This window comes from Bufo bufo, chromosome 1, assembly GCF_905171765.1.
Source record: "Bufo bufo chromosome 1, aBufBuf1.1, whole genome shotgun sequence".
Taxonomy (NCBI): Eukaryota; Metazoa; Chordata; class Amphibia; order Anura; family Bufonidae; genus Bufo; species Bufo bufo.
The window spans coordinates 479,227,617-479,255,070 of NC_053389.1; the positions used below are offsets into that span (position 1 = coordinate 479,227,617).

At 41.3% G+C, this 27,454-nt stretch overlaps 1 protein-coding gene across 3 annotated transcripts in view; it reads right to left on the minus strand.

Annotated features, from left to right (window-relative positions):
* Positions 1-5,097: 5,097 nt before the first annotated feature.
* Positions 5,098-27,454, minus strand: part of CPSF6 (cleavage and polyadenylation specific factor 6) — a 65,032-nt gene continuing 42,675 nt past the window's right edge. The window contains exons 4-10 of one of the 3 annotated variants that reach the window (XM_040409729.1): positions 26,962-27,107; positions 23,917-24,093; positions 21,433-21,919; positions 21,241-21,356; positions 18,452-18,605; positions 17,688-17,873; positions 5,098-5,248 (exon numbers count right to left, since the gene is read on the minus strand). In XM_040409729.1, the coding sequence (XP_040265663.1) occupies positions 17,693-17,873; positions 18,452-18,605; positions 21,241-21,356; positions 21,433-21,919; positions 23,917-24,093; positions 26,962-27,107 (1,261 nt within the window). In that variant the 3' untranslated portion in view covers positions 5,098-5,248; positions 17,688-17,692. Of the gene's footprint in view, positions 5,249-17,684; positions 17,877-18,451; positions 18,606-21,240; positions 21,357-21,432; positions 21,920-23,916; positions 24,094-26,961; positions 27,108-27,454 lie in introns of those variants that run through there. The other 2 variants (XM_040409715.1, XM_040409721.1) reach the window with 2 other exon arrangements.

A 27,454-nucleotide genomic window follows, 5' to 3' on the forward strand; every position in this document is an offset into this window, starting at 1 on the left:
TTTATTCATATTTCTGCAATCCCCCCCCCCCCCCCCCCCCCCAGTCACATTTGTCGTCTTCTGCTTGTGCTGAAAGATCGTTCAGCCTTCTGTCCTGCTTGCATTGATCTCACACAGATCGGTGTCAGGCAGGGACCAAGAGAAGTATGCAGACGCACTCTTTTCTCACTGATCGGGCAAAGCACTTGCTGTGTGAGTGCTGTGTCTGAACATTAAGGAAGCAGTCAGGGAGACCTGGCCATGCTAGACCACCCAACTGTGGACTATAAGACGCTAAGAAGCGTGTCTTACAGCGAGAAAAAATACGGTAATTAAGGTATAGTACAGACCAAAAGTTTGGACACACCTTCTCAAAGAGTTTTCTTTATTTTCATGACTGTGAAAATTGTAGATTCACACTGAAGGCACCAAAACTATGAATTAACACATGTGGAATTATATACCTAACAAACAAGTGTGAAACAACTGAAAATATGTCATATTCTAGGTTCTTCAAAGTAGCCACCTTTTGCTTTGATTACTGCTTTGCACACTCTTGATGAGCTTCCCCTGAAATGGTTTTCACTTCACAGGTGTGCCCTGTCAAGTTTAATAAGTGGGATTTCTTGCCTTATAAATGGGGTTGGGACCATCAGTTGCGTTGAGGAGAAGTCAGGTGGATACACAGCTGATAGTCCTACTGAATAGACTGTTAGAATTTGTATTATGGCAAAAAAAAAGCAGCTAAGTAAAGAAAAACGAGTGGCCATCATTACTTTAAGAAATGAAGGTCAGTCAGTCAGCCGAAAAATTGGGAAAACTTTGAAAGTAAGGGCTATTTGACCATGAAGGAGAGTGATAGGGTGCTGCGCCAGATGACCTGGCCTCCACAGTCACCGGACCTGAACCCAATCGAGATGGTTTGGGGTGAGCTGGACCGCAGAGTTAAGGCAAAAGGGCCAACAAGTGCTAAGCATCTCTGGGAACTCCTTCAAGACTGTTGGAAGACCATTTCAGGGGACTACCTCTTGAAGCTCATCAAGAGAATGCCAAGAGTGTGCAAAGCAGTAATCAAAGCAAAAAGGTGGCTACTTTGAAGAACCTAGAATATGACATATTTTCAGTTGTTTCACACTTGTTTGTTATGTATATAATTCCACATCTGTTAATTCATAGTTTTGATGCCTTCATAGTCATGAAAATAAAGAAAACTCTTTGAATGAGAAGGTGTGTCCAAACTTGGTCTGTACTGTAGCTCCTTAATTAACAACTTTATAGACAGATCATAATGTAACAAAAAAAAAGTCATAACTATTTTATTATTAGGTTGAGAGTTTCAGAGTAGTGCGAAGCTATGTCAACACAAGATATCAACTTTACTTACAGTTAGATGCCCTTAGTTTGTAAAACTAATTCAAACAGCTCTGCCATTTCTTAAAGGGAACATGTAGTTTATTGTTTTCAAACACTTATAACGCTCATTGACATTAAACAAGCATATAAAAAGCTTTAAACACCCAAAAATTACCTGAAAGATAACTAGTAGTCAAAGCCAAGCAGTAAAAAATGATCAAAACAGACTTCAAAGTTACACACGTCACAGTTAAAAGTATGTGCTCTAGCTAAAGGACTACCACATGAACATTTCTAAGAAAATTAATTTAACATGTCCACATACAAGTGCGATATTTACACAGGCAAAAAAACTTGGCAAAAATATCGTACAGCTACATTAAAAATACTTTCAAGTCTTTATCCACAACCAAATTGAGCTATTTGAGCACATGCTCTACAAAGGAATACAAAAAAATTGAATATTTACAGAAGAAAGCTGCAGTCTAAAATATTTAAATGGTGAGAAAATTTACTAGAAGTGACAAGAGTAATACCAGGCAGCAAGTTTATAGCCAATCCATACAAAATGTGGCTTTCTACAAAAGAAATAAAAGTGTATATATACAGACAAAATTAGAGGCTTCAAGCAAAAAGGAGTTGTGTATGTCCACTTGGTTTAAGGAAATAGGCCACGTGTACTCCAGTTCACCTCAATGCACTGTAATATTTGTCCATGGACCTTGTAGAGTACTGCAAATTATTAGTGAATCAGGCTCATCTACTACACCAGACACAGCTGGAAGGGGTAGACCCTAGAAGAATAGCAGCTCTCCATTAATTTATGAAAACCTAAATGGCTTCTCTGGGAGCACAATATTGACAACTAAGGCTACTTTCACACTAGAGTTTTCAATTACACTATTGTGATCCGTCATAAGATCTCAATAGCGGAAGAAAACGCTTCAGTTTTGTCCCCATTCATTGTCAATGGGGGCAAAACTGAACTAAGTTTAAATCTAATGGGGGAAGGCACAGCTGACAGATTCCGTTCCATTTGGTTGCGTCCCCATCGACTGATCCATCCTGACACACAATGTAAGTCAATGGGGACAGATCCATTTTCTCTGACAATAAAAAACTGACCCGACCCCCATTGACTTTCATTGGTGGTCATGACTGATCAGTCATGGCCATAAAAGACATAATACAACCGGATCAGTTTATGACGGATGCATGCGGTTGTATTATTGTAACGGAAGCATTTTCTATGAGAGTGCCGGTGATGTGCGGTCTGCAAAATGCGGGACACACATTGCCGGTGTCCGTGTTTTGCAGATCCGCAAAACACATACGGACGTGTAAATGGACCCTAAGGCTGCATTAACACAGCCATGTGCAATCCTTGAAATGTGGCCCGTGTGATGGCCACACTTCAGACTGACAACAGCTCATGTGAGCTGAACTCACTAAATCATAGTGAACTATGATGCTATGAGAGTTAAATGATGCCATGCGTATGGTACAGTAGACCTGCGGTTGGTCTGGAACTTGCAGCATCGTAAGTCACTATGATGCAGAGAGTTTGATTCACTTGAGCCGCAGACAGTCTGGGAAGAGTGGCCATCACACTGACTGCATTTAATGGGCCACACATGGCCTAATGAAAGCAGGCTTATCCCCAGAATCAGTTATCAATATTTCATTAGTGAGGTTTGAAGAGGCTGCAGCACTCCGGTGAGTGCTGTGGCCTCCTTACAGCACCTAGGGACAGCGCTGTACATTGTATAGCGACTTTCCTTGGTATTGCAGCCCAGGCCCATTCACTTGAATGCAAATAAGCTGAGCTTAGGCCATGTGACCAATGAATGTGACATCACTGGCCTAGGAAAGGGCCACAGCGCAACCGGAGTGCAGTGGCCCTTTCAAACAGCTGATCAACAGGTGTGCCGTGAGTCAGACCCCACCAATAAGAAATTGATGGCATGATTAGGAAAAGCCATTCAAAATGTACTCTGGGAAGACCCATTTAACGCCGGAGCTTAAAGGGGTTGTCCAGCTGTTAATATTGATTACTTATCAGATAGGTCATCAATATTAGGGCTCATGCACACGGCCATTGTTTTGGTCCGCATCAGAGCCGCAGTTTTGGCGGCTTGGATGCATACCCATTCACTTCAATGGGGCCGCAAAAGATGGACAGCACACGGAGTTGTCCGCAAAAAAAAAAAATATATATAACCTGTCCTATGCTTGTCCGCATTTTGCAGACAGGAATAGGCAGTTATATTAACGGTTGTCCGTGTCGTTCCGCAAATAGCGCAACGCACACGGGCGCCATCCGTGTTTTGCGGATCTGCAATTTGCGGACCGCAAAACACACAACGGTCATGTGCATGAGGCCTTAACGGCTTCCTCTATCTCTGCTGTCAGTACACTGCCAATCCAGCTTTGATAAGCCTAGCATAGTCTTTGTAACAACCCCAGAACGGTTTGCTTTCTAACCGTCCCCTGCTAACAAAACTCAACACCTCTGCCTGTATATGCAGGAAAAAGGCATTGTGGCATATGCATGAAGTAGTAATCACTCAAAGGGGTTGAAACATTGTGGCTATCACTCACGTTTAGTATTTTAAAACATTTTCCAGTTAATTTCACTTTTACCTGACAAACTTGAAACACACGTGATCAATACAGAAGCAGCATAAAATCATAAAAAAATACTTACCTGGTTTTGTTTGCATTTACAAATTCACTGACAAATGTGTATTATAAAAACAGCTTTATACAATTTCGCTTTGCTGGATAACTGAACTACTGATCGTAGAAATACAAATGCAATGCAAAACTCCTTGGCTTGTTATACAGTAAGAGCCTATTGTCTCAGTCCTATATTTTGTGCATACAGTTTACTACAGAGAAGAAAACGTACTGCTGGAAGAACCTGTAACAGTATTCAAGCAGGATAAAGGTAACCGTGCCACCAATGGTCTTGAAAACTTGATATTATAGAGTATTCTGAGAGGAAGTAGATAAGACCTACCATAAATCTTTCACAGAAAGAAAACTGTCATGGAGCAGAAAGCAAGGTTAGTAATGCCACAATAGAATGATGTACTTGTGGGAAGGACCAAAAGATAAACTGGAATTTTAGTGAAAGCAAATTTTCAAAACCAGGAGGTGACACTTTCTGATTAATACTCCAACACAAGTTTTAATACACAGTCTGAAGTGCAAAATGGAATGGTGGCCTATGAGAACACACAATCATGGCATGCACTGGTTAAATGAATTATTTCTCTCTATTTGCTACCAAGCATTGTGTTGTAATATACAAGTGAATTACTAAATTTAAAATGTCCAACAGAGATGTAGCCGACTAACAAAGACATCTAATTCAGTTGCTTTACATGAAAGATGGGCACCCAAAAATTGCAAGTTGTGGTTAAAAAAACAAACAAAAAAAAATCCATGTATTGCTAAAACAAGCCTTTCCCTGAGGTGTAAACAGCAAAGAACTTGAACAGATTTACACATCAGCCCCATTAACCAGTTTATTACAATACCACATCTTGTAACTGAGGTGGTGCAATGTACAAACATCAGAACATTTTAACAGGAACAACTATAAAAACAAGAAAGAACTGGACTTCCAATCGCTTGCACATTATAAGGTGTCATTGTAATGCATAACCAAAGTTGCAAGAGCTATTAATGTTTACATCACATAGGTTACAGTCAAATAAAACATGTAAGCAACTTAAAAAATTAAAGTAGATCTACTGGTTACCATGTTTGCAGATTTGCTTTATTCACATCTAGATCTGTTCATTTTTATCCACAAGTTCTCAGAAACTGAGTCATGAAGCAAGCTGAAGGCCAAGTGTCTTCTGTGCAGAGTAGGTGTTGATCATTCAAGAAGCTCCTCTTCTTTCAGCTGTAATGTGTTAAAATTTTGTGATGTAGATTTGATACAGTACAAGGCATACACAATTCTTGTCAGAACAGTACCACAATACACTTAACGTCTCATTGAATATTACAGCTGTCGTGGGTTTCTGGCACAGAGCTTTACATGCCGCTACATACATTTGCATATACATTTAAACAACATTTACATGCATATATGATTGTCCAGTATCATACAAGGAGTTCTTTTTCCTAAAAATACAATTTTATCAGATACTAAAACAGTCTTATATACAGTTAAATGTGAAATATTGCATATACACACAGGTAACAGCTCTAAACACAGTGGACAGAAAAAAGTCTAAACATAAATAAATGTATAAATGTGCAAAACACCAACAAATAAAACTTTTATATGTTTACCCAAGATACTGTTAACATATTGTTTAATAGAACTATCCGAATTCCAGTTTAAATCACCTCTATATGGGCATTAAATAAAGAGCACACCTACAGAAACACCTAGCTCTCAAGAAAGTGTAAAATGGATTTTTCAGATAGCAAAATTGCCCAAAATAAAAGTCTAAACAAACAATTTGAAATGCAACACTACTACGGATTTAGTTCAAGAGAAAAATAAATAAAAAATGAACAAAATTACCAAAAAAATTACATTTTTCTTATTGGCTTAAACTGTTAACCTAGAAATTATCTAACACACATGCTTTGGCTACAGCTCAAAAAAGTCTTTATTATTAAAACCTGACCATTACAAGTTACAGGTAGTACCACCATATTGTGGAACTCAACTTTCATTTTGCATAAGAAAATGATGTTTATTAAAGAGACGCTTGTATGTTGCTGATGTTATTGTGTCCCGCCAGAAGTTTAACTCGGCTGGTTTCTCAGGTGGTGCTGTTGCCAAAGGGTTGTCGATCTCAAACTGATCTGTCAGCTGTGCCTTCCCCCATTAGATTTAAACTCCTGGCCGGAGAGGAAAACGCCAGCAACACGGAAAGCACACTTTAAACCTTGATAACAGATAAAAGGTACTATACATATTATATGTACAGATATTTGTTCCAAGGTCCGTCAAAATATCAAAAATAGGACCACATGACAAAAGTCACAAGTTAGTGTCGGAATAATACACCCTTTCTGCAAGTTCCAGAAACGTTAACATGGTGTTTAGTAGCGTAAAGTCTGCAACCAAACTCATTCTATTCAGGCCAATATAATAAGATTATTTCTAAAACCAACTGCCATTATTCAGGAATGATGTATTAGTCCTTTTTTTTTTTTTTTACAAAAAATAAAAAAATTATTTATCACAGCATAACTCACCAATAAAAAATAAAATAAAAAAATCAGTGGTCATTAATACAGGTACATACAAGCATGCCCACTAAATATTTGTACAATGTGCTAAACATGCCATATATTTCAGCCACGTCCTCATTGGTTAACCAAAATACAGCATTTTTTCTAGTTACAATATTTAAACATTTAGGGTCCATTCTCACTTTTATAGTTGAGGGTCCGCATCCGTTCCGCAATTTTGCAGAATGGGTGCTGACCCATTGATGTCAATGGGCCCGCAAAAGATGTGGACAGCAAACAGTGTGCTGTCCGCATCCGTAGTTCCGTTCTGCAGCTCCACAAATAAAAAGATAGAACATGTCCTATTCTTGCCCACAATCATAGACAAGAATAGGCATTTCTGTCAAAGGGCAGCCCATGTGTGATCCGCAAATGAATGGAACCTTACTCAGGTTATCTACTGAATATTTTCCATTTATAAAATAAAATATAAGACATGAAGTGTCTGATGATGCAAGGAAAGTAGGGCTAATATAAAGAGATCATTTTGTGAGGCAGATAATTCCATATACCTGACATCTTATGTCTTGATGCATAGACATAAAAATTCCTATTTATTCCCTACGTGTAAACTGTACTACTAAAACGCCAACATGTGAACCTAAGTTTTGACAAATAGCAGGATTTTTTAATCTAATTTTAAAAGGAAAATTATTTCCTCCACCAACTGGGGCTAAATAAAGACGTGGCCATAGACAGACAGGCAACTGCCAACGACAGATATATCTCGAAATATACATACTATTTCAAAGAGGATCTTTCAGTGGCACAAGATCCAATAATCATGCAGCATACCATTCATGATTCAGGGACATTGTGCTGCACCTTTACAATGAGTTGTCATTTGCACAGATGGCAGGAAAATGCTATTGCTTGCAGAAGCTCCCAATTCAAAGAGGTTAAATTTACAAGACTACTGTAGTTTAAAGCTCCACAATAAATCTGCTTTAGAGTGGGTAGGGGATAACAATTCAGACAATTTATTAATGCACCTCAAACGCCCTTGTCTCTAGTTAAGTCCAGTTCCAAGTAATCATGAGGATATTCTCCTTGAAGAACAATTACCACATTAGAGAAAATGGTACTTATAAATGTATCATTTGACAGTAATAAAGTTATGTGCAACTGATATATTTGTGTTTATTTTACAGCAAAAAACTCAGTATCATGCTTACATAAAGTATAGGAAATATCAGCTAATGCCTCTTTCACACTTGCGTTGTCCGGATCCGTCGTGCACTCCATTTGCCGGAGGTGCCCGCCGGATCCGTAACAACGCAAGTGAACTGAAAGCATTTGAAGACGGATCCGTCTTCAAAATGCGTTCAGTGTTACTATGGCACCCAGGACGCTATTAAAGTCCTGGTTGCCATAGTAGTAGTGGGGAGCAGTATACTTACAGTCCGTGCGGCTCCCAGGGCGCTCCAGAATGACGTCAGAGCGCCCCATGCGCATGGATGACGTGATCCATGCGACACGTCATCCATGCACGTGGGGCACCCTGACGTCACTCTGAAGCGCCCGGGAGCCGCACGGACGGTAAGTATACTGCTCCCCAGCTCCCCACTACACTTTACCATGGCAAACAGGACTTTAGCGTCCTGGAAGCCATAGTAACCATTCAGAAAAAGCTAAACGTCGGATCCGGTAATGCGTCGAAACGACGTTTAGCTTAAGGCCGGATCCGAATTAATGCCTTTCAATGGGCATTAATTCCGGATCCGGCCTTGCGGCAAGTGTTCAGGATTTTTGGCCGGAGCAAAAAGCGCAGCATGCTGCGGTATTTTCTCCGGCCAAAAAACGTTCCATTCCGGAACTGAAGGCATCCTGATGCATCCTGAACGGATTTCTCTCCATTCAGAATGCATGGGGATAATCCTGATCAGGATTCTTCCGGCATAGAGCCTCGATGACGGAACTCTATGCCGGAACCCAACAACGCAAGTGTGAAAGAGCCCTTAATCTAAATTATCCCTAATACAACAGACTACATAACACTGAATCCTCACAAACTCTAAGTTAAAAAAAAAACAGCAGCACAACGTTACAGACAGTGGCAGCTTAGCCATCCCATCAAAGATACAGAAAATGTTTACCAAGGAGTAAATATTACAAAAAAGTGGCTAAAAGTCTGACAGGCTAGGTCTAGGATGTGAAGAAAAAGAAAAAAAGTATTTTGGAATCCAGAGAATTAAAGGCGGGTTTCTGCCTGATAATGAGCCCCCAATCGACCATACAGCATATTGATCAGCACTCGTTAAGTGCAGTGTACATGTGACAATTATGGATAGAATAGGGACCAACTACTGTTAATACCTCCTCATACAGGTTTTTATTTGTGGGCGGCACATCCCATGTTCACAGAGGCCAACATGCTGCAGACAAATTATAATTTTTAATGTCACATGAAAGATACAATCACCTGAAAAATGATTAGTGCCATATTTGAATGGGGGCAATGATAGGGGACCCAGCGTTCCTATAAATGTTCGTTCCAGACCATCGGCTGGTGTAAAAAGGCCCTAAAGGCTATATCAGACTCTCGCTGGCTATCATCTGGCAATCTAATACCGACTCGGAATGCCTGATGAATGAGCAAACGTTTATTCATTGGGCAATTCAGATCTTTCAGTATGCTGAAAGATCTGAATTTGCCGGCGGCAGATTGTGCTGTGTAATCATGACCTGCCGCCCAGCACACTGACGTCCTGCATGGGGACGAGAGATGGCATAGCGATCGCTCCTCCTCATGCTGCGGAGATCTCTGCATTTAATAGTAGCAGTGTCCTCTCCTAGCTATCTGGAGAGTGCTGGAAGGGACAATCGCTTGCAGCATCGGGTGTCTAATACACCCTGAGTTTATTTATTTGCTACATAATGATGATCTTTTTTTTGACTCAGCATTTTTAAAAGTTTTAAAAACTATTTTAGATGGGGTGGAACAATTACCCATGGTGTTTTAGCTTACAATTTGCATACCCATTTATTCTTTGTAGAAGCAAAAGCACATATGTAAATATATTTTTGAATAATTTTAACAAATAAAAGGATTTACAGTATCACATGTAATAAATTCTCCTATGATACACATGAAGTATACTGAAGGTAGGTGTGGAATAAATGCATAAACTATACATCTTTTACATGTAAACAATCATCTTATGTTGCCTGTTACATGTGTTAACACTGCTTAGTGGGTAAAGTCAGGACTGTTACAAATGTTTTGATTTGTGCACTGCATATCAAAAGAAACATAATTTTAACCTTACGACAAATAGTAAAGTACACCTTTTTATATGTGGAACATAACAGATTACAAAATAAGAATGTAGTAATGCAAATTATATTTTACGATCAGAGGAACATTGTACAATAAAGACTGCAAGAAAGTTACAATGTATTTCAATTGTGTTCCCTGGCTAAGCTTAGGACGTTACTTAAAGGGGCTGTCTAGCTACTCTCTCCCACCCGATTTGACACTGGAGAGACACTGCTGCACACTGGGTTAGGCAGATTCAGGATAAGTTCAATGGCACACTACCACCAGTGGTGGTAGTCTAAAGCCATAGGGTGCAGGAGATGGGTCCTAGACCAGCCAATACAGTAACAAAAAGACTCCGCACTCCAAAACATAACTTGCAAAGCACACTTGATTTATTGAAGGAATATCCAGTGTGAAATTGAACGTTTTGCAGTGTACATGGCCTTTGTCAGACACAAGAACACAGCACTGGAAAGGAGATGGGGCTCTGCTGGTAATGGGCCTGAGCCCAAAGGAATGGTGCCATTCCTTAGGGCTTAAGACACATTTGCCAAAGCAAAGCATTTATTCAATCAACAGGACATATCATGTACGGTTCTTATTCTAGTTCAAATACAAAACATGCTAGGTGTCAGATGGATGCTGTGGCATCTGTCTCTTCCAGCCTGCAGAAGCTCTCTCCACACCCAATGTCAGATCGGACGGGAAACTGGGACTGAACAACACTTTAAAATTAGTGTATGTGAAACTGGCAGAGTAACACTGCAGTTAACACCTGGAGTTCAGATGACATAATTCTCACATACAAAATTCACTCACCATAGAAATACATTACGGCAGCAAAAACATCATTACATCTTTTCATTCCCAAGGAACAGAAATGCTGATGTAAATGTTTAAATACAAATGGCAGATTTTCTTTAGTAAAGTGGGTGTGCTGGCTTTTTCTATGAAAGCTAGCTAGTGACAATTTATGAAACCAATTTAGGATGAATGTCTAAGTTACTGAATTATTTTAAACCACAAATTTTTTGAGGTAAAGTTAGGTTTATTTTGAAATTATCAGATAAAATTTTTTTTACAAATCACTGAATATACAAGTGTTTTGAACAAAATTTACAAATAACCCAACAGAAGACACAAAGTAAAACTATTACTATGCTTTAGTTACAGCAGACCTGTCATTAGTGACACACTGCCCTAATTTAAATTCATGAAACATTTGTACATATTATATTCAAGGTTTAGTCAAATCCCGAGACACACACAGCAATGGTCTCCATAGAAGTCTATTAAGAAAGGAGGAAGAAGTGAGCTGAGTAAGATGGAAGCGGAGACACACAGAGTGGCTGCTACTGCTAATAGTGAGCTTTCGATCTGTCCCCAAGTGCTTTATTCACATCAATACTGTTCAGTGCTACTACATAATGTCATATGTTGCTACTTCTGAGTGAATAAGTATTAGAACGTCTCTATGTGCATTCTACAGGACATGATGCCAGCTAGTCCCGACCTACTAGCTTAGGGAGAACTGAGAACTATAGATGTAGCCTGCAGAGGGGAAAACTGCTAGAAGTGCAGAAGTCACATAACAGCCAGGTATAGTGTTATTCCTCAGCAAGTACCATATAGAGGGCTGCAAAGCTACTACTAAAAATCTCTGGTGGTGCTTGTACCCCAAGGGAACAATGGATAGGACATGTTGTATTTCAAAAAGAGACGTCAGGGGGACAGTTGGGTTTTTGCTCACACAATAAGAGTGCACCGTCAGCTTAACAGAGGTATTTTCATCATATAAATCTAGTCTTATTTAATTCCACATACAAAAGAACTCTCGAGGAAAACATTGAGTACAACTTAAAAAAGCAATATAAAAAAAAAAAAAAAAGACTAAGTATATTTCAAAAGTTTTTATTGACATGTGATAAAACAGATTTTACAAAAGGTGAATAATACATGAAACCTATATTATAAATTATAAATAATGAATTCACATGTGAGTGCTGGTGAAGAAATTTCTGCAGATGAGAATCAGTTCCTTTAGGCTCCATTCAGACGTCCATAGTGCATTGCGGATCCGCAATACACCCGGCCGACACCCCCATAGAAATGCCTATTCTTGTCCGCAGTTGCTCCGGAAACGCGGATGCGGAGAGCACATAGTGTGCTCTCTGCATCTCTTCCGGCCCCATAGAGAATAAATGGGTCCACACCCGTTCCGGATAATTGCGGAACGGATGCAGACCCATTCTACGGACGTCTGAATGGAGCCTTAAGCTGTAAAGGGATGTTTCGGCAGCATGTGCATGGTTTTCAGATGAAAGGGACATATGCAGAAATTTCTGCAACAAACCTGAAGTGTGTGAATTCATCCAAAATCTGCTGTATTCTGTCAGCTGCTATTAGCCAAATCTCTCCATAATATGCTACAGTTTAAAAAATCTGTCACCAACAACAGATTCAATAAAAATTGGTGATGGGTTCACATCAGCATTCAGGATTCAGTTTTGGCTTTCCGTTATAACGGAATTCATGAGACAGACGTCAAAATGGAAGCCTTTAAGAGGCATTCCGTTTTGATCCGTCACTATAGAAGTCTATGGGAATCATAACTGATACGTCTGGTTCCCGTTATGCAAGACGGAAAACAAAGTCCTGTGGACAGGACTTTTTTCTCTGTTCTGCACAATGGAAACCAGGACGGATCCGTTATGATGCCCATAGACTATTAGGACGGAAAGCAAAACGGAATGCCTTATAAAGGCTTCAGTTTTGACTTCCGTCCTAATACAAGTCTATGGGCAGTAGAACGGATACGTCCTGGTTTTTGACGTCCGTCTCATGGATTCTGTTATTTTCCGCTATAACCATGTTATAACGGAAAGCCATAATGAAATCCAGAATGCAGATGTGAACCCACCCTTACAAAGGTGGGGATGATTCTGTATGCCCCCACTAATGATCAGCATTCTGAAGGTGAAAATATCACAATGGGGCAAACTGACCTCAACATGTGCTGCTAGCAGATTTAAGAGTTCTAGACGCACTAATCTGACCTGATCTGGAAATACACTAGGCGAATCTCATTGACCAACAATTTTATTTACTATGCCAAAATCCAGGCTTCTTTTACAACTTACAATTATAGCCTAGAGTTCGTAATTATCTACTGCAAGCGGCAGTCATTTGGCAAGAAGTTGAAAGGAATTTAAACGACTCCCTTCTGGCAAATCATCCCAAAAATAGCTTTTAAATTTGTACAACTAAATAAAAAAAATTAAATACTTTTATACTGTTAATTCATACTTGATACCCATGTTAACAGTTTTTCAATAGTGTTCACTTCTAACATCTGGCTTTAATAGCTGTAGAATGTTTCAACATGTTATTCACCAAGCAAGAAAAGCATACCGTATTTTTCGCTTTAGAAGACGCACCCCAGGTTTAAGGAGGAAAATAAGAAAAAAGTATTTTTCAACAGACCTCAGATCAGACTCCCATATCAGATCTTCACATCAGACCCCCATATCAGGACCTCAGATCATTCCCTCATATCAGACCTCAGATCAAGATCAGACCCCCCATGCCACACCCCAGTATCAGACCTTAAAAAAAAAAAATATTCACTTACCTCTCCTGTAGGTCTAGTAGTTTCCCCTGCATTCTTTGCTCCTTGATCCTCTCTGGGGCCATGCTACACTGTCCTGACTGCGTGCAACGTCAGGTCATAGTACACGCCTACATCCTGATGCTATACAGTCATGATAGTGCAGTGCGGACACCGGGGAGGAAGACCAGGGAGGGTGAGCACCGGCAGCGCTCACAGTGTCTCACCCCGCATCTACTGCATAGTAGTGAGCTCTTCCATAATGTAAGCGCTCACTAACATTACCTTTATAAGACACACTGACATTTTCCCTTCACCTTTGGGAAGAAAAGTGCTTTTTATAAAAGAAAAAAATATATATATGGTAACTTAGATCTTGGGCTGGATTCATACAAGCCATTTCTAGTGCATTTTTTAAGTCATACACAGGACATGGCATGTCTACGAAACTTTGAATGGAGCTGTGCTTCGAGCTCCAATCAAAGTGCTAGTTCTGATGCCAGGACACAGGAAACCTGCTAATATTCTATTACCCTCATCTGGCTTGCTACTCTGTCATTCTGCAACTAGGTGTAAATCTCAGCCTGTAATGAAAAGGTGACATCTCGTCTGTCACTGGCCACAAATAAACAGGTAAAGGGGTTCTCCCATCTCACACATTGGTGGCATATAATAATCATCTTTATTTATATAGCGCCAACATATTCGGCAGCGCTTTACAATCAAGGGGTTCAAGTAAAAACAGTCAAATAACATTGCAACAAACAAGTCTACAATTAAAAGAAGAGGAATGAGGGCCCTACTCGCAAGAGCTTACAATCTATGAGGAGATGGATGGGGGGGGTACACACAAAAGGTGACATAATAGGTAAAAGTGCTCGTTTTATAAAGTAGTTCCAGACAATGGCGGAGTAGATATAAGGCTGCATGAGCCACTCACCAGCGGATATCTGTAGTGCTTCTGAGTGCATGGGGTGTGGTGGATACTGATAGATCAGGTTAAGTGGAATAATTCTTAAGGAAGGGGGATGGAAAAGGGTAAGATCAGGGGATGAAATAGGCTAACCTAAAAATATGTTTTTAGGGAGTGCCTAAAACTGTAGATGTTATGGATTAACCTAATTGCTTGGGGAGGGCATTCAAGAGAACTGGTGCAGCTCGAAAATCTTGTAGCTGGGAGTCAGAGGTTCGGATTACAGTGGATGTTAGTCATAGGTCAATAGCTGAACGGAGAGCATGGGTAGGATCAAAGAGATAAGGAAGGAGATGTAAGGGGATGCAGCACTATGGAGAGCTTTGTGGGTGAATCCTGTACTGTTTGGGCAACCAGTGCAATGACTGGCACAGACATCAGTAGTAATTAGACCGATAAATGAGCCTGGCTGCTGCTTTCAGGATAGACTGGAGAGGGGAGAATCTGGTGCGGGGGAGGCCAATTGAGTTATAATAATCAAGGCGGGAATTAGAAACAATAATCAAGGTGGGAATGGATCAGGGCAACAATCAGAGTTTTTGCGTTTCCACAGTAAGAAAGGGGCGGATTGTAGAGATGCTTTTGAGGTACAGGCGGCATGAGCGGGCAAGAGATTGAATATAGGGGGTAAAGGATGTGTCAAACATAACACCGAGACAGTGGCCGTGCTGCCCCAGAGTTATGATAGTGCCACACACAGAGGAAGCTATCAGGTTTAGGTACTTTAGTGGAAGGAGAAAACACCAGTAGTTCAGTTTTTGAAAGACTCAATTTCAGATAGAGAGAGAGAACATGATGATAGAGAAAAACAGACTGGTGTTCGGTAGCACAGCAGGTGAGACAGGAAGAAGTATATAGTTAGTTGTCATTGGCATAGAGATGGTACTGAAAAGCAAATCTGCTGATAGTCTGTACAATAGGAGCTGTGTAGAGAGAAAAGAGGAGAGGACCAAGGACTGAACCCTGAGGAACCCCAACAGCAGGTGGGAGAGAAGGGGAGGTAGAGCCAGCGAATTATACACTGAAAGAGTGGCCAAAGACATAGAAAGAAAAACAAGAAAGAACAGTGTCCCCAAGGCCAATAGATTGGAGCATGGTGGTCTACTGCAGCAGAGAGATCAAGGAGAATTAATAAAGAGTAGTCACTGTTGCACTTAGCTGTCAGGGGGTTATTGGTCACTTTGGTGAGGCCAGTTTCTGTCGAATTTCTAGGATTCGCCACCAATGTCAGATAGGTACGGGCTCCAGATGTGGGACCCACACGTATCTGTAGAACAGGACCCCCAAAGTAAATGAGGGCACATTGCGCAAGTGTGGCCATTGTCCATTCACTTCTATGGGAGTGCAAAATTAGTCGATTGCCATTTCCACAACTCCCATAGAGGTGGCCTCTCCATTCACTTCTATGGAAGTTCCAGAAATAGCCAAGTGTGCTTGCTCGGCTCTTTTGGAACTCCCATAGAGGTGAATGGAGAGCATGCTGCTCATGCACTCTCCTTCGCTTTGGGGGCCCCCAATGTGTGAGATGGGCCATCCCCTTTAATTTCAGGAGAAAAGGCAATTTTTCTGAAACCTGATTAAAAAAAAAGTATAAAACATGTTAAAAACATGGAGTTCACATTTTTTAAGTCAGCTATGACTCTGTGTACCATTATCCTCCTATGAAGCAGAAGAGACTATATCTTTTAAGTGTTGGACCTCGTGTTAATTTCTCTTTATTTTAGGACTGTTTGCTGGTCCTCCAGATAGGTCACCAATATCAGATTGGTTGGGGTCTAAAACCAGGTACTACCACCGATTAACTGTTTCAGGGGGCTGGAAACGACAAAGTGAACATAGTGCAAGCAGCTGATTGGTGGGTGGTGTCAGACCCCCACTGATATAATATTGATGACCTATTCAGAGGGTAGGTGCTTAATTTAAAAAATCTAGCACACCCCTTTAAAATATTAATGTAAGGGCTAAAAGAATTCATAGCGAATGAAGCTATATTAACGGCTTCAGTTACACCTAAGTTCATACAATTAGATTTAAGCAAATCACTAAAAAGGTCTTACTCCCACTTTCCCATAGACATCACCAAAATCTAAGATTTTGTCAACAGCACTTTAGAATTTTATTTCCAAGCTAAGCCTGCATTCACATAGCCGTGTGCAGTCTGTGAAATACGTTCCGTGTGGCAGCCAAATTTCCTGGACTGACCATGGATGTGATCCGAACTCACTGCATCATAGAGATCTATGATGCTGCGAGTTCCAGCCCAACCACAGGTCTATTGTCCTGTACTAAAAAGATGCTGTAAGTACAGGACAGTAGACCCACAGTTGGGCTAGAATGCATAGCATCATAGATCACTATAATGCAGTGAGTTTGGCTCACGAACCATGATTGGTCCAGGTGTGGCTGTCACTAAGGATCGCATTTCACAGACCACACACGGCCAGGTGAATGCAACCCAATACTCGAATCACTGCCAAATTTAATGGGAATAATCTCTGTATGAATTTTGTTAATACATAAATGTAAGATTCACTGAAAGATTATTGATTAATAATGGATTGAAGCATGTGATCTGAAAAGGTTCCCAGCTTACAATTACTTCAAGAAAATACGATTCCCATAGTAAAATCCTATTTTATCAAGACCAGTAATTCACCTCTCTTATTTCAAAGTTCACCTGAGTAAGGTGCAAAAAAAAAAAAAGAAGAAAAAGGTCCATTTTCTATGCACACAATGTGCACCTTTTTGACACCAGAACTTTGGCGCAAAAGACATGATAAACCCTTGTCTTTAAATGAGCCATGAACTGCCATATTTATTTTACATTTGGTAAAATATTTAGGTGGAGATCAGTTTAGTTAACAAAATTATTGGAATCACTCACCTGTTCTTAATGTTATTACGTGATAAATAATTTTCATGACATCCCTAAACACTGTAAGCAGTATCTCCAGAAAGAATATGACGGCATACCAATATTTTTCTAAACCTTCAATATTCCTGCAATTTTCTCAGCTGGAATTCAAGATGTGCACTATTGCTTTCTCTTGGAATTGCAAATACTGACATTATAGATTTACCGTACATTTAATACATAACAGTTTTCCCTTGCTTCTACTAACCTCTAAACTGACAGGTACTTACCAATACACCAATGGTTTAGACTGGTCTGTTTTTTTTTAAACAGTAACAGACTCATTCTGCAGAGTTTATCTCCTCCAAGATTCAGCCTGTAATATACCCACCTGGCTTAGCGATGACGATATTCTCTTTCTCTGTCTCTGTCACGATCCCGCTCCCGATCGCGATGCCTCTCTCGTTCACGGCTTCTTTCCCGGTAATAGTCATCATGACGATCTCTGCTGCGAGATTTGTGACGCCTGCTTTTTTCTCGGGACCTACTATGGTCCCTTTCTCTTGAACGCTCACGTCTTCTAAAGGAAATCATTCAATTAATTTTCCTTTAAACTGAAAACATTAGCTCCCATTACCAAGTCACCCTTCCCAAACAAAAATCTATATTCTAGAGCAGGGATCAGACACCTTCGGCACTCCAGCTGCTGTGAAACTACAAATCCCAGCATGCAAACATGCTCAGCTGTTCTTACAACTCTAATAAAAGTGAATGGAGCCGTTTCAGAACTGCTGGAGTGCAGGAGGTTGCTGATACCTGTTCTAGAGGTAGGTCTCTGCTACAAGCAATGCAGCTAACGTTTAAAACAAAGTCTCAAAGGATCTACACATTAAGTAGACTCAGGCTTGTTATGACATTAAATTGCTGTCTTCCTCAAGACTCAAATCAAGTCTTACTAGATGAAGTTATTATGCAGCCATTTGCATTCAGCCACCTTTAGGCAAATAGACACTAGGAGAGAAGAAAACCATTCCTTAATAGCCAATGCAAGAGAGGAAATGTATATAATAATTATAAAGGACCTTGCACATTCTAAGCACTTTTGTTGCTTCCCTACACAAATACACATATTACAATGAGGACAGAAAATGTTACCTAGACCCTGAACCATAAGATTTCGATTCAATTCCATGAAGACAATCTTGTAGAGAACTTATCAGCACTTTGCAACGATCATCGGCTGAAACTTTGGATTGTTTAATTAAAGAGATAGCTGTTACCAAAGTTTCTATTGCGCTTCCATAATCACCTGTGTGACAAAAAATAAACTAAATTTTAACAACGAAATTGCAATAAGAAAACAAACAGGGTCTAGTCTAACTGTTCATGTGTTATCCATCACCTTAAAAAAAACTGTTTCCCAGGATTTTTATACTGATGAGCAAAATCGATTTGTACAAATTTAATTTCTTTAAAAATCTGTCTCCTTGAACAGCAAGGAGCTAACCTATTGCTCAAGAGACTCCCTTCTCCCGCTTGATTTACAGGGCCAGTTATCTTGCCGGGCCATGTCAATCTCACGCATGCGCCATTGCTCGGCATAGTGGTGCAGGCTCTACATGGGGCTCATATCTGAGTATACCCAGAAATTCAGCAGCGCATGCACAGTTGGGCTTTAGCGAGACTCTGTGCCGCTACTTGGAGCAACTGCGCAGATGTGAGACTAAGGCTCCATTCACACGTCCGCAATTCTGTTCTGCATTTTGCAGAACGGAATTGTGGACCCATTAATTTCTATGGGGCCGCACTATGTGCTGCTCGGATCCGGAATTGCGGATCCGCACTTCTGGGTCCGCAATTCTGTTCCTGAAAAAAATAGAACATTGCCTATTCTTGTCTGCAATTGCGGACAAGATTAGGCATTTTCTATTTAGCGCCGGCGATGTGCGGAACGCACATTGCCGGTGTCCATGTTTTGCGGATCTGCAAAACACACACAGATGTGTGAATGGACCCTAACAAAGAGAAGCAAGATGTCTGGCCCTGTCAATCAAAGGAGAGGAGAAAGTTTTTTGAGTGGCAGGGACAGCCACTCACTCCTCAAGGTGGCTGATTTTTTAACTAATTGGATTTGTACAAATCAATTTGCTCATCACTACTGATCTATCAGAACTGCCCTCAGGATAGGCCATCAATATCAAATGAGATTCTATGCAGAGTTGCATTAAAGGAGTTGTCTCATAGTATCAGTTTGAAACACCTTAAAGGGCTTCTGTCACCCCACTAAACTAATATTATTATTTTTTCGGGTACTTATAATCCCTATACTGCAATATATCTATACATTATGTTATTAATAATTTTCGTTCAGTAGATAATGCAAAAAACGTACTTTTATCATATGCAAATTACCTGTCTACCAGCAAGTAGGGTGGCTACTTGCTGGTAGCAGCCGCAAAAAACCGCCCCCTTCTCCTGTTGATTGACAGGGCCAGCAGCGATCTCCTCCTCTTCCAGCTGGCCATGTCTGCATTTCAAAGATCGCGCGCCTGTCTTGATTCGGCGCAGGCGCTCTGAGAGAAGGAGGCTCGCCTCCTCAGCACTCCCTCAGTGCGCCGATGACGTCACCGAAAGAGAAGACGTCATCGGCGCAGGCGCACTGAGGGAGTGCTGAGAGCGCCTGCGCCGAATCAAGACAGGCGCGCGATTTTTGAAATGCAGACATAGCCAGCCGGAGGAGGAGATCGCTGCTGGCCCTGTCAATCAACAGGAGAAGGGGGCGGTTTTTTGCGGCTGCTACCAGCAAGTAGCCGCCCTACTTGCTGGTAGACAGGTAATTTGCAAATTATAAAAGTACGTTTTTTGCATTATCTACTGAACGAAAATTATTAATAACATAATGTATAGATATATCTCAGTATAGGGATTATAAGTACCCCAAAAAAATATATGAGTTTAGTGGGGTGACAGAAGCCCTTTAAACGCGAGTCTGTCAGCACATTCGACCATGCACAAGGTAGAGGCTGGGGAGGGCAGTACACATATATTTTTGTTGAGTTTTTATTATGAGAAATAGTGAGAATGTGAAGGTGTATTCTGCCTAGTTCAGCTCCTGTAAGTTCCCTGGAGGTGGTGCTTCCCTGTGCACTGCTTCAAAGCCCCTGTCCACTGATTGGACACTACAGCTGTCAGAGGGGATGTGAGGCAGCTAAATGCAGAAAGCAATTCACAGTGAACCTCTTCCTCCAGGGCACTTGCAGGAAGAGAATCCAGCAGAATAAAAATTAATATTTACACTACTCCTTAAAAAAAGCTCCACAAAAGTTGTTTACACTGCTATCCCCAGCCCCACCTAGTGCTTTCAGCTGTTTAGCATGGTCATAACACTGTTGGCATTTAAATCCATGCTCTGAGTTCAGTTGTACATGGGGGCAGTCTTATCAGTGACTGACAGCTATGTATACACACTTACACAAAGAATGCTATCAATCACTGATAACATATTTTCTGTGTGCTACTGAAGTATATAAAAAAAAAAGCAGAGATTTAAATGTATTAAAAAAATGTATTTAAAATGTATTAAAAGGGTTGAGCTACACAGTGAAATGAATCGGGTCGCAGGGTAATTTGCAAGTTGGCAACTACTGCAACCCCCCCCCCCCCCCCCCCCCTTTTTTTTCTATGGCTGCCCTTTGATACTTGAGCACAACAGCTGTCGTGCAACCAAGATCACCCTGTAGCCCTGCTTTGTATTACAAATTTTACTAAATCTTATTCCACATAACTATAAATCAATCTGCTCATCTCCTCCGGCTCTATAACATGCTGCCTACAGATTGCACTGCATTTTATGCTGAAGGGTTGTTTTAAGTTTATGCAACAAATCAAAGTCTACACCTACATATTCCGGCATTGGATTTTTATTTTATTCAGATTTACTGTACCAGCACTGGCATCAGAGACTGCTCTTGAAATCGCACTGCTTGAAATCGCCCTGTTTCGATTCATTATTTCTTCAAATTCTGCTTCACTTAAAGGAGTTCTGACAGAATCCATGTCTCTGTAACAAACAACTTATGAATGTAGGCACTTAAAAAAAAAAATCTTTGATCTTAGTTTATCTTTAAATAGATTACCTTCCTGGTGGCCCATAATCTACTCTGTCATATGGAGGAGGTCGACCATACGGGTCTGATGATGGTGGTCCTCTGCTATCAGATGCAGGCATACCAGCATTGCCTGGAGGTGGGAAGAAGTTTGGATTCACATGTGGAGCTGGAGGAGGTCCACCTGGAGGCGGGCCTGGTAAATGAGGTGGTGGTCCAAGTGCCATTGGGGGACCTGGAGGCCGTGGGGGAAATGGACCAGGTGGAGGAGGTGGACCTTGCTGAGGTGGTGGTGGACCAGGTGGAGGACCATAGACAGGGGGTGGTGGACCTGGAGGGAGAGGAACTAGGGGTGGTTGACCATAAGGCTGTCCAGGAAATAGTACTGGGGGAGGAGGGCGGTCACCCCTATTTGGAGGTCCAGTCAATGGGGGAGGAAGTGGCTGTCCAGGTGGAGGGGGACCAGGTGGCCCCGGAGGACCAGGTGGGCACATAGGTGGCCTTGGAGGAGTCAGACCTAAAAATCAAACATATTTTAGTTATCGAAAATCAAAGAGTTCTACATTTTACTAGTTATTTAAAGTGGGTTGTACCACAATGGATGTTTATCACCCATCTATGGGACAAGAGATAAATGTCCGATTGCTGAGGGCCCCCATCTAGAATGGAGGGTCACAGGCCAACGTTCACACTGTGCAACAGCAGTGTTGAGAAGTTTTGAGGGAGTGTCAATTGAGTATTTGTCCTAGCTCTCCATTCAAGGTCTTTGGGGCTTAAACACATAGCCAAGCACGGTCCCCAGCTACTTCCATCCGCTTCATAGAGAGGCTCGACCGCCTCTATTCAAATGCCTCCTCACTGTGTTTGTGCAGTGATGAGGAATGGGGAGAAGGTCAATGACCACCATTCTTGCTCTAATGATGGTTGAGGGTCCCCATGGAAAGGTAATACATGTCCATTGTGGCACAACCAATTTAGTTATTGTTGTATATCCATATGGAGGAAGTAAACTTTTTAAATGTTTACAGCAATCAAGTACAAATGAATACTTTAATAGCTATGAACGCTTTAATGCATTGAATGTTAGGTTTAAAAATAAAACTAGTAACTGATTTTTTTATTAAAATGTTCCTATAGTTTGGCTTGGAGAACATGCATGCCATACAATACATTGCAGACTACTTGATCCTGTTCTGTGCTAAATCTGCCAGACTAGCTCCGATGGCTCAGTCTGCATATCCCAACACGTCACCACTGGTGTGCCAGGAGTACCGTGCAGAAAACAGCACTAGAGTAACGGGTGAATATAGGATTTTTTTTTTTAAGCCACTGTAGGGATTGTCCAAGATTTTTAACCTCTTCCCTACTGCCGCACCAGTATATACGTCAGCTGTAGAGTCTTTAAAGCAGGGATGCCCAACCTGCGGCCTTCCAGCTGTTGTAAAAACTACAACTCCCACAATGCCCTACTGTAGACCAATATGTGTAGGCTGTCTACGCATGCTGGGAGTTGTAGTTTTGCAACAGCTGGAGGACCGCATGTTGGGCATGCCTGCTTTAAAGGATGAGCCTGCTCTGGAGAGGAGCGTCTGCCACAGTCGCTGAGTTTCTGCTGGTTTAAACATTTAACCCCTCAGATTCCGTGCGACCAAGACATCTAAGAGACTTTCCCCAGGAATGTTGCGCTCTGGGAGCCTGAAAGGATCCCACAAGTGAAGATCAGGAGAGCCGTTGGATCATTGTGAAAAATGTGTACTATTAAAATATTTATCCCGTACATTGAATGCCATAATCGAAAAAAAAAAATTTGCCAATACAGCGTTTCTCATCGCTTCACCTCCAAAAAGGGATCAAAAAACAAAACTATACATTACCCTGCAATAAAATGAGCCCTCACACAGCATTTTAAAGGTAACTATTAAAAAGTTGTGGAGGTCAGAATATGACAATGCAAACAAATATTTTTTAAAACAATATAAATGTGGTATCGCGGTAATCGTACTGACCCAGAGAATGAAGGAAGAACAGGCCAATTATTATTTTTTTACTCCAGCCCATTTAGAATTTAGAAATGTTTTTCTAGCTTTCCACTACTTCATATGCTTCATACTTAAATAGTGTCAAAAAAGGTAGAAAAAAAGAACAAAAAAAAAAATATGAAAACTGCCCAGTAAGGAAGCGATTAACTTATCTCGAACAACCCATTTAAAAGAAAATGTAGTTGTTAAAAAGCTTCTAATGTAATAAAACGGAGCAGTCCTCTGGGGCAGGTAAAGAGCAGTACACAAAATGTACTATTTTACAGAGGCACTACTAGAGTACACAATTATACATTCAATATATTGGAACCGGACGCCATTGTAACTTGAGGAATCAATGTACAATAAAATTTATGAATACTTATATAGTTATGAATAGCTATACCGTTAGGAATATTATCATGAAATAAAATATTTCACAGCACAGAGTGCTGGTCAGTGAAAATCTCTTATTGTACTCTATTTTTTTTCTTACCCGCAAAAGGTGGAGGAGGCCCTCCGGGTCCAGTAGGTCCAGGAAATCTGTCACCACCAGGACCTGAGGTTGGGAACCGACCCCTACCTCTGCCACCGGGCGGAAAAGGAAGGCGGGCATTTATACCAGGGGGGCCAGCCTTTCCTTCTCCAGACATTTGGCCAGCCTGTGTAGCTGCAACAATTTGAAATAGGACAAAAAGTATCTGTGCCTCAAAACATTGAAAGACCAAACAATATCGGACTCCAAATTCGAGGTTGTGCAGTGGTTCCAAATAAGTCAATAGAAGAGTAACAGTCTTAACATTGGAAAACTGCAAGCAATTAAACTATAATTTATTTTCTTTGAGAACTTGTGTTTTTCTTCCATGTATATGGAACTGTTTCTCCTTTATAACAAATAAAAAACTTATGTTTCAAAATAAAAATTCTGCATACATGTTTCTTTTATCAGGCAGTTGACCCCTGATGTGCACTAGAATGGTAGAGCCCACGTATTAGTCCTGTGTAATATAGCCATGGCCTAACTGAAACAGGGCATCGGTCATGCAACACATCTGACATTCAGTAAGCAGCAGTGTTACATGAAGTACATGTGCTGGATCAGCACACATTCTTGTGATAAGCAAATCGGACCAGTGGTGGAATCAGCACTCAGCTATCTCCATAATTCCCAGAGAAATGAATGGAGCGGCCATATGCATGCCTGCCCGGCCACACTGTTCGTTTTAGGGGGGCTGCAGGGGGTACAGGGCCCCCGTTCTTGTGATTGGTTGGGGTCCCAGCGATAGGACCCCCACCGATCTAATAGTTATACCCTATCCTTTGGCTAAGGCCTCTTTCCCACGAGCGTCATGGATTAGGTCCAGATGCGTTCAGTAATACTCAGACTATTTTGCAAGCAAGTTCAGTCAGTTTTGTCTGCTATTGCGTTCAGTTGTTCAGTTTTTTCCGCGCGGGTGCAATGCATTTTGATGCGTTTTTCACGTGCGTGATAAAAAACTGAAGGTTTACAAACAACATCTCTTAGCAACCAGTGAAAAACGCATCGCACCCGCACTTGCTTGCGGATGCAATGCGTTTTTCACGCAGCCCCATTCACTTCTATGGAGCCAGGGCTGCGTGAAAAACGCAGAATATAGAACATGCTGCGATTTTCACACAACGCAGAACTGATGCGTGAAAAACGCTCATGTACACAGCCCCATTGAAATTAATGGGTCAGGATTCAGTGCGGGTGCTATGCGTTCACGTCACGCATTGCACCCGCGCGGAAAACTCGCTCATGTGAAAGGGGCCTAAGGGATAACTATATCTAATAGGAATACCCCTTTAAAGAGGAGGAAATGCTGGCACACGTATGTACAGGACTGGAGTTCTGCCTAGAAACTGCCACCAATGGAGCGCACATCAGACATTGGAAGTGTAGAGATAAAACTTGGATAGATGTGTCTTTTCATATTAATAAGTGTGTGCTATGATCTCTCAGTTATGAATCCCGAGGCTGTAATGTATAAGTATTCTTTTTGCACCATTCTGTATAGTATGGGAATTAAAGGAGTGTTCCAGCTAATCAAAAATAGATGGCACTGGGGTGAAAGGGGCTTAACATAAAAAGAATTACTCATCTCCACTGATACACCCCCCACCCCACCGTTGCCTGGGTTGCCACGCCCACTGCACTTCTTGCTCTTGTCTTCACAGCCATGAAATTCCTTGAAATGCCCTCTCAATCACTGGCTGAGGTGTGTCACCACTGTGGTCAGTGATTGAGGGCATTGTGAGACAGGAGCTGAAGGTAGAGAGGAGCGAGTATCACAAGGCAGCATTGTGGAATTGGTGCAAAGGTGTATGTGTTTAACTACTTTTATGCCATTCTCAAACCGGTGCGTACTAGTTTTGTTTAGCTGAACACCCCTTCAAACTAATGGTTGCCAAGAGTTTCAATTATACAACTTCTTAAACCAGGGTTTGTGGGATGTATCCTGTGCATAGCATCAAATTTAAAAGGACCTTTGGGAAAAGCACTGTGAAGACAGTCATGTCTGCTGGCTGAGCCAGAAAGGGCTCTCATGACAATATTCCTGACAAACAGCGGCTCAGCAAGAGCTATAATGGAAGATTATTTGATTCTCTAGTTAAAATAGGTTCTCTCTTCACAGAAAACCCCTTTAATCTGAGAGCAGGGACCCCTGGAGAACAGCTGATTTTGCTTGGGAAGAATCCAGTCCACTGATCTGTTTGCACTTTTAGACTAAGGATGAAGAATCAATCCTGAGAGAATGACTCCTGGAAACCACACTGGTCAGCTAAGAGCGGAGTTTTCTTTGAAGGGCTTTTCCAGTTGTTAAATAGTTATCCCCTATTCGTAGAGAGCATGAGCTCCGACGCTCTAATCATCTCTATGGGAGTCCTAGACACAGCCAAGTACAGCGCTCAGCTATTTCTGCAACTCCCATAATGATGAATAGAGCAGCAGAGCGCATGCCCTAGTTGCTCTGCTCAAGTGCAAGGGACAAACAGCTGTAATTACACAGCGCCACCACTACAATCTAGACAGCCTGCAGGTAACTGAAGAGGCTGCACCACTCACACAAGTACCGCGGCCCCTTCAAACAGCTGATCAGCGGGTGCCAGGAGTCAAGCCTCCACCTATCTGGTACTACTGATCTATTCCTTTTTTAGGTTTAATTTAGAGGAAAACAGCTAATTATTATTAAAAAGTAATTTTCTTAAATATTAAAAATAAAAGAAATTAATTATTGCAATGGGTTCCCTATTTTGTGACGATCGTTTCCATACATAACATGTATAGGGACAAACAGCTGTAATTACACAGCGCCACCACTACAATCTAGACAGCCTGCAGGTAACTGAAGAGGCTGCACCACTCACACAAGTACCGCGGCCCCTTCAAACAGCTGATCAGCGGGTGCCAGGAGTCAAGCCTCCACCTATCTGGTACTACTGATCTATTCTAAGGAAAGGTCTTCAGTATCATAAATGGACAACCCCTTAAAAATACTAGGGAAGTGAGGATACTTACTTTTTCTTGACTGCATTTCAAACTGACTAAGGAATTGCTTGCTGCCGGGTGTTACAGCAGGATTCTGTCCATGAAGTTCCCTCTTGGGCAACAAATCCATGAGTTTCTTTGATGAGGACTCAGACCCAACACATATCAGTGCAAACCTTTGAAGACAAATCAATGTATAAATGAACAAAAATAATAGCAACCACAAGGCAATGCAATTAAAGGGGTTTTCAAGGATTTTGATACTAATGGCATATTCTCGGGATAGGTCATCAATATCAGACCGGTGGGATTCAGCCTTGTGGCACCCCTGACAATCAGCTGTTTGAAGAGACCATGCCACAGTCTTTAGCTACACCAGTGGAATGTTCATCGGTCACGTGGCCTAGGAGCAGCTCAGTGCCATTCAGGTGAACAGGGCTGAGCTGTGATATCAAGCACAGCCGCTATCCAATGGACGGTGCTGTGCTTGGTAGGTTGTGAGAAGGCCATTGCCTCCTCAAAG